The sequence below is a fragment of the Prunus persica genome, chromosome G1 (assembly GCF_000346465.2).
Source record: "Prunus persica cultivar Lovell chromosome G1, Prunus_persica_NCBIv2, whole genome shotgun sequence".
Classification (NCBI taxonomy): Eukaryota; Viridiplantae; Streptophyta; class Magnoliopsida; order Rosales; family Rosaceae; genus Prunus; species Prunus persica.
Genome location: NC_034009.1, coordinates 36,504,689 through 36,513,745, shown reverse-complemented (window position 1 = coordinate 36,513,745; position 9,057 = coordinate 36,504,689). Strand labels below are relative to the sequence as shown.

Sequence of the window (9,057 nt, the reverse complement as noted above, 5' to 3'; positions counted from 1 at the left end):
TTTAAAAATAAAAAAAAATAAAAAATATGAGACTCACAATACCATATAAACAACTAACAAAGAACGAAATCACATTGTAATAAATTTAAAATATTAAAATATTTAATTATAAAAAATAAGAAAATAAAAACTATTATATGCCACATAATACTAAAATGTAATTAATCCTTCAAATAACATAAGAAGGCCGAGGCCATAGCCATAGGTATCCCATTCTAACATAGCCTATAATATATGGATTATATAATTGCATAGAATACGAGGAAGATGCTAGACAACAAAGTAAGAGAAAAGAAAGAAAGACCCCCAAAAGTTAAGTAGATAAGACGATAAGCCTTATATGAGTCATCCAACCAAATTTAAGCCATGAAACTTTGGGTGCACACGAACCACCTCTATGCAATTCTAGAAACCACACACCCTTTTTGTCTTCTGTTATCTTTTCCTAACATTTAACAACGTCCTTGTCAAGTATGAAATGGCCAGGGGACCCGACTTTGTAGCTCACACGCCTTTATATCCAATTGATGGAATGGAAGCCTACTTTCTTAGGCTATATATGGCTAGCTAGCTAATTAATTAGCCTTGCCCAATGCCAGAGATGATGGTTCAAGAATTTATTGTTGATGGACTATATGACAGCATTAATATAAACTTCTTGAGAATGAATCACACACTATGAAAAAAGTAAGCAAACACACAATAATACAAATATTTACAGAGATTCAACAATGTGCCTACGTCCTGTTTTGTAATTTTCCTGAGAAATTTAACTAAAAAAGTAGAAACAAATAGTTGTTTGCATTGGCGGTCAATATTGCACCTCTGATAAAAAAAATTATGAGTCCGCCAGTGGTTGTTTGGTTTACAACTCAAAACCCCTTAGCACTCTATTCTCTCATACCCTCGCTCAAACCCTTTGATGCTCTTGTAAACTTTCCAAGAATCTCTCTTGAATTCTCTTGCGACTCTATCTTCCAAACTCCCTGGCCTCTTTTGAGCTCGGCAAGTTTAACCTAGCCCCAAAAGTCCTATTTATAACCCTAAACAAACCTCGAAAAAATAAGAAATCATGTCAAAACCAAGCTAGAGCCAAAACACTTGCCTGCATTCCATGGGATTCCTCTCTTGCTGCTTCTTTCTTGCAGCCCATTGGTTCCTCCTTCCGCATTTATGGTGAGTCAACTTCAATACATTACAATAATTTAAAATATTGTTTTTATAAAATAAAAAAAAAAAAATGGAGTGTGGAAAAGTCACGAGCCAGGACACAAATTAACATATGCACATGCACTGTTCAATGGGTACATGCATGAGACTTAACTAGTGTACCCTCTAAATATACCCAAGACCATGTGTCTCCATAAGATCCACATTTTTGGCTATATTTCCATCTCTTATAATGGATATCGAATATCATTTGCAATTATAACCCATGATCTATCTTTTTCAAAATGAAATTCATTATGCTTATTTACAGCTGAGAATGGTACCAGTAACAGTACTAGCAACAGTAGTTGTACTAGAGACGATATTGAAAAGATTTGCATGAGAGAGAGAGAGAGAGAGAGAGAGAGCAAATGCTATCAAAGATGGGAAATTTCGTGAAGGAGGGTGTGGAAAAATAATGTTGGGGAAACAAATGGAGAATGTCAATTTTGAAGCCAATGATATATCGAGTTGGATGCGGCAACGAGAAGAGGATGGACCATACATGTTTCTTTCCATGGTATATTTTCTTTTGGGTTGAAGGCTACCTCCATTGAATCAGATTCTAAATGTTAAAACCTTCATATCCATTGCTCTTGGACTCTTGTTTTGCTCATGCTCATGACGCATCATACTCATCACAACATATTTCACAATCTAATCCATATGAGGACAGAAAAATATGCGCTAAAGCTTGCCCACGTGCGTGTGTGAGTGCGTGCGTGAGTAACTATGACCTATCATACATAGCATAAATCATGTACATTAAGATATGACCATCACTCATGTATGTGCGTAGACGACTACCATATAAATTGAAGGTTAATATGAAATTAAACAGAAGCAATTGATATTTGCCTAGCTTCTGACAGTTCAATTGGTAGGCCATATTCATGTGAACATAATCTTCCTTCATTCTGGTCCATAATTTTGTTAATGTGTTTCACACCATATGGTCCATATCGTTATCATTGTGAACGTACTTCCCTTCAGCTGTCATTATGCACTTGTATCATATATACATAGCATAATCATCACATACGTACACATCCAACAAATCAATGGTACCCGAAACACCACGTGGCACGATTAATTAAAATTCTTCCATATTAAGTATACTTTTCGACCAAGTAACCTTCCCTTCTTTTTCTTTTTTCTGTCAAAAAAGTAATCTTCCCTTCTTTTTTATCCATATATGGATTGAGATATATTGAAATCAGATTAAGGATTACAGAAGTGGGGCACACGATATTCTCTGTACTTAGCCTCCTCATCATAGATTGTGAATGCGTTGCCAATTCAAAGAACTTATTATATATTTTGAGTGGTTTCTTTTGATATACATAGGTTGGGTTTTGAGAGCACCAAATGCCATCTCTATCAGAGGGATGCATGTCTCCATACAAAGCCTATAAGACATGAAATTTATGCAAGCGGTGACATATTTTTTCATGTCTTTTGCTAACAGGACCACACAGGAAAATCCCAATGTGTTGTTAGGGTAGGCAGTGAAATACCAATTATGTCCAAGTCCAGCCAACAACATATCTTATATGGGACAATGAGAATTTCAGTACAGTACCCATCAAAATCTATTTTTCTCACCCCTCCTCACCTTCCTCCTAAATTTACAACCCCATAAGTCAAAGTTGTAATTGGAAGTCAACCCTGAGGAAATTCATGAGTCTAATCTAAAACTGCCAATTGGGTTAGTTTTTTGAGGGCTGTGCATGGGGAAAAGTATAATACATTATCAAGAGACAAAGCATGCCTTACTACATGATCAAGAGTCAAATCATTGATGATTAAAGCTTTATAAATTTGTTTTCTTTTCTTGTTTTTGTTTTTGTCAAATTACACATATTTGTTTAAGAATACTATTTGCCTTCTCTGCTTGTAAACATATATTCATCTAAAACACATATACAAAAATAATTCATTTAAGACACACACACACAAAAAATAATAATAATTTACACACATATCAGCGTCACACTGCTATTGACAAAAAGTATGAGCCAAAAACACCATGTATTTGGTATGAACCAAACTGAAAATTCCAATAAAAAACCTCATCTAAGAACACAACACCCGGGCCACCTCTTTAAAGGCCAAGTACTATTTGAGTGGAAAAAGATCACAATCACACAGGATAAAAGCTTTGTCCAAAACCATATGCCCCTGGACAAAACGCAAAGCAGCATCACAACACAAAACAAACCTGTCACAAACAATTCACAACCAAACCAAAAGAAAAAGGAAAAAAAAAAGGAAATAGCCAATCTACTTCTCCCCACGCAGATACTTCCGTAGCAATATAAATACCACTCCATCCACATACGAAACTCTCAAGCCACCACCACCCACTCACCATTCTCCACCTAATTCCCATTAATTTCCTCCAACCCCAAATAAAAAAATTAAAAAAAACTGAAAATTAAAATTAGAAATCTCCAAAGCTAGCTAAAGAAGATCAGTAAAGAGTGAAGCCCCTACTCCGGTTAACAGTCAAAGATGGTCAGCACCAGCATAATCGACGCCCTCAACGTCCGCGTGGTCGGCTCCGGCGATAAGTTCCTCGTCCTCGCCCACGGCTTCGGCACCGACCAGTCCGCCTGGCAGCGCATTCTCCCTTACCTGACGCAGTCCTACCGCGTCATCGTATACGACCTCGTTTGCGCCGGCAGCGTCAACCCGGACTACTTTGACTTCCGCCGTTACACCACCCTCGACGCCTACGTCGACGACCTCCTCGCCATTCTCGACGCCCTCTCCGTCACCCGTTGCGCCTACGTTGGCCACTCCGTCTCCGCCATGATCGGAATTCTCGCCTCCATCCGCCGACCCAACCTCTTCTCCAAGCTCGTCCTCATCGGCGCTTCTCCCAGGTAATCGGCCAACCATATCAATCGAATAAGTTAAAATTTTGCCTCAATTACGCGCACAATTGACACATTATTCAATTACCCACAATGTTAAATTCTCAAAATTGATTTGGTCCAAACCCAATAATCCAATTTTTCTTGTTTTTAGATTTTTGAATGATAGAGATTACCATGGCGGATTTGAGCAAGAGGAGATTGAGAAGGTGTTTTCGGCAATGGAGGCGAACTACTCGGCGTGGGTCCAAGGCTTTGCGCCGTTAGCCGTCGGAGCGGACGTGCCGGCGGCGGTCCGAGAGTTCAGCCGGACCCTTTTCAACATGCGACCCGATATCTCGCTTTTCGTATCTCGGGCCGTCTTCAACAGCGATTTGAGGGGGGTTCTGGGCCTGGTCAGAGTGCCCTGCTGCATAATCCAGACGGCGAAGGACGTGTCCGTGCCGGCTTCGGTGGCGGCTTACCTGAGGGACCACCTGGGCGGTCGGAACACCGTCGTGATGCTGGAGACGGAGGGGCACTTGCCCCATCTGAGCGCGCCGAGCCTGCTGATAAGGAAGCTCCGGCATGCCCTTGCGTCGTCGTAGGTGGGCCCCACAGTTTGTAGTAGCTAACGAAGCGGGCCCCCAGAGAGGAGAACTTGCAATAAGGATGGACATGGTGACACCTGTCCCTCAAGGTGTGGACGTTGGGCCTTTTTGGGGGCGAAACCACTTTGGACTAATATGATATCTGCGGGGAGGATAAGAATCTCCATGTGATTGTCACGTGCTGAACAATTGTCATCCTACCCCTTTTTTCTTTTTCTTTTTTCCTTTTTTTTTTCTTTTTTTCTTTTGTGGTTTGGAATCTGCTTTAATTTCTACTTGTACTTGCCTTCTTATATGGACTTTTTTTTCCCCTTAATTTAAAAAATATCTACTTTGCACCGTATCCATACTATGTTATTTATCGTACATACAAGCAGATATAATTAAATAAGTTCAGAAACCAATATTGTATGTATAAGACAATATAATGTCCAATCACTAATAAAGTTGATCTTAAATATATAATCAATCACATTATTGATGAGAATTTGCTCAAGCATGATCGTTATACCGCCGCATAAATAGACTTTAATATCGAATTTGTATTAAAATTGCCATATCATATCATATTACCAATTCCAGATTGGAACTCAACTCATGACTGCTAGTCCAATGTGTATGAGTTCATATAAAACTATGTCAAAAAACTCTTAAAGTTACGGATGATTTTTGTATATACCAAATTCATTAAATGTAAGCATTACTTCTGCTTTAGTTTTTGTTCTTGTTGATAGAAATATTATTTCATTCAATGAAAGAACCAAACAGATAAAATTGCATCATCTTATGAAAAAGAGATTGGCTACTATGACCAGCCCATAAAATCAGAAAAAGAAAGAGAGAACGAACAAAAATATAAGTATTTTAGGTACTATATATGCATGCAATTTCTTTCTTCATGATTGGGTGGCGGACCCATAAACTACACACACGGAGGGAGGGGAATGCATCTTATAATGGTCCAAAAAGTCAATAAGGGTTGGTTCCGTTAGTAAGGTTTCTATTTTGTGTGTAATTCCACTAGTGTTTGAGTCATGCTGCCAGCAGTCTTTATTAGTGTGCGATTTGTAATTTCTTACATAAATTCATACATGTGGTAGTTGATAGTTAGATGCGACGCATAAGTCCTTCCTGCTCGATTGTGGGTATAGCTAATCTACCCCTAAACTTTTTAAAAAATAGAACTAAAAAGTCCATGGTCCAAAAACAGAAAATAACAAATAACCCTCATGGAAGAATAAACCTCAGAGAACTTGTTTAAAAATTCGATTTGTCAACAATGAAAAAAACAAAAACAAAACGCATCAGAACGAAGATCTTTCACAACTATGCAGGGACCATGGCCATGTTTGGTCTCGACGTAAGTCTGCCCATCTATGGTTTGGGTTACGCATGTCCTTTTATACCCAAAACCTCCAAGTTATTTTACAGCCCAACTCAACAACACTGGGCTCCCTTCATCCCCACAAGCCCAGTGGACTCTCCACAGTTCTCTTTGCCTGTTAGGGTTTGCCAAAGTCCAACCAAGCTATTTATGATTTTCTTTTTGGGCAGGAAGAGGGAGTCATTCTATAGTGAGGGCATGTGGCCCTTAGATGAGGTCCTACTTCATAACTGTTGGATCAGGCTAACCAATTTGATCCAACGGTTAAGAAACATAGCTTTATTTAAGAGTCATATAGAGGGCCCTCACTATAGAATTCTTGTAGGAAGCGCATATGGTCTTTAGGTAAGGTCCTATCTCCTAACCATTGAATCAGGTTAATCAATTTAATCCGACGTCTAATCAATTTGATCAAACGACTAAGAGATAGGGTCTCACCTAAGAGTAATATATAAGGCCCTCACTATAGAATTCTTATAGGAAGGGGAGTGAGTTTTCACACATACTGTCAATGTGCTATAGAGGTTTGTTCGAACATAAAAACCACTAGTGTATAAATCAATGCCTTATTCAACTGGACTAGACCCCCATATGGAAAATATATAATTTTGCAATAATTAAAAAATTATTATTATTTTTTGCCTGAATGAGAATCTAAGCCCCACGAATAATAATCTTTAATGAATGATTTTGACAAGCAAACGAAAGTTTGGTGTCCAATCCAAAATTGAGGAGAAGACCCAACGTGGTAGCTTATATGATTAACACCATTAAAGACTAACACAGAATGAAACTTATCCAAAAGGAATAAAAAATAGACAATAAACAGTACAAGAATGGTCAAATTTGGAGGCCAATTGGTTGCTGTCTCGTTGTCTATACTTTCACAGAGGAAAGAGAGACGATGTCGCGCAACACTCAAAAGTGAAGTCAAGAGGAAAAAGACGAAATATTGCTCGTGTTAAATGCTCCAAGGTTGTGGCCAATCAAGGCCTTTTGACATTCATTTTTTAGTATGGGTGGGTACAAGTAGTAGAAGTAGATGGTATACTTGCCCATTGTCATAGCCGCCTCCTTCCTTATGACCCAAGCAAGATCTGGTCTTGTTCTAGTGAGTAAATTTTTGACCTATGCATCCACGAGCTATAGCTAAAGGAAAATTTCACCCAATTTTATCAAAATGTCAATTATGATGTTTTTTTTTTTGGGTTTTTTAGTATCGAGAAGGGATTTGAAATTGAAATTTGAATTATATGGGTGGTTAGGCAAAGACCGTTAAAGTGATGTGGAAGCTTCTTATCATTAGTTTCTAATTTATAAATTAATTTGAAGGGATGGTAGGTGATATGATGTTTTGGATCCATGTGTGTATTATTTCTTCCCGCTCGCTGACCATAAAAACCAATGCAAACAAATGGTGATGTTGATGGTGATAAGGGGACGCGTTGATTTCTATTTGAAACTTAAGTTTTGGATCTTCTATCTACAAATAGGCTTTCTATCATAGCAGAATTTTATGCCATCGCCTATGGTGAATTAACATAATCATCAAAGTCGACTAAAATCTAAAACATATCAAGAAAAATCAAGAAAAAATGTCAAGGGTCAAGCCATTTGGTTCACACAGAAGGAATTCATGGAAAAATGTAATTGATATTTGTCTTCACTTTCCACTTAAAAGTAAAATGAAATTCAAGTTGTTGTACTAAAGGTTACATTTTTCCTTAACTAAATACGGGAACTTTACAACACTTGCCAAATGTCCTATTTGGGAATATTAATTTATCATATTTTTCTTAACCCCAAGGTGTTTTTTTTTTAAATATTTAACACGTGTCTATATACATAATTCTGATTTCATAAATACAAAGTAAAAAGTTAATTATAATTGTATCTATAGACATATATCAAATAATAATAATACACCTTAAATTGAAGTGATGAAAAAAATATTTCCGTCTAATTAATCTGTAGTTGATACTTGAAATTTCCATGGGGCAAATTCAGTTGTCACTAAGCTAAGCTTTCTCCTGTTTTGAATAATTGAAGACCAAACAATATCTATTTATTTATTTAAAAATCTTAAGCCCTAACGCGGATCATGACATGATGGATGTGATGGGGACTGCAGGCTGAGTTTGAATCTCACAACCCTAAACCCCAAGAAGCTCGGCTCGATTATCTCAATTTCCAGTCCATTTGTCAAGCATAAAGTAGAAAAAAAGAAGAAGAAAAAAAAGCTCATAAATGGCGTCTTCATATTCGAAAGAACGTGTCGAATTCATATTCGCCAACCTACACTATAGCCGTCAACAATGGGACCCAAAGAACAGAGACCCCATCCATGATGGGACTAAACGACCAACCGCTACAAATAACGGCATAACGCACACGTGGCAAACACTTGGGTGGCATAATAATGTTCGAAAAATCAAAGGTTAATTATATAAAAACAAAAGTTGCTTGCTTACGAAACGAACACTCTCCACCTCCACTCCTCTTATCCGAATCAGAAAAACTTATCTATAATAGGAATAATATTATTTTGCTATTCTCAATTAATAACATAATAATACATTATAAAATTATTCTACGAATCATTACGTTATTGGTTAAAAATAACAAAATATATTATTTCCATTGTATAAAATTCTTTATTCCTCCTAACCCATTTGGACTGCCATCATTTTCCCGTCGTCATTCTCATGCACGCCAACCTCGTGGCGACGACTTCAAAATCAAACACACAAAAAGACATTGATTTTTTTCTCTTAAAGCAAAATCGCATTCTCAGCAGCGACCCTCCAGAGTTCAGACTGCTTTTTTTATCTCCCACTTGATTAATAATTATCTTCATTTTTATTTTATTATAATATGTGGTTAGTATAGAACATACTTTTCCTTTCATTATCATTTTATTATTTTCTCACCTTAATCAGTCCCTAATTTGAATTAACAATGCTAATAATATACTAGTCCTCAAAGATAATGTCGA

General features: G+C 37.3%; 1 protein-coding gene across 1 annotated transcript; it reads left to right on the top strand.

The window, feature by feature from the left end:
- Nucleotides 3,403-5,021, top strand: LOC18793798 (strigolactone esterase RMS3). The gene is made up of 2 exons (XM_007222936.2): nt 3,403-4,097; nt 4,243-5,021. Exons 1-2 carry the CDS (start codon nt 3,724-3,726, stop codon nt 4,673-4,675), a joined length of 807 nt encoding a protein of 268 aa, XP_007222998.1. The 5' UTR covers nt 3,403-3,723; the 3' UTR covers nt 4,676-5,021.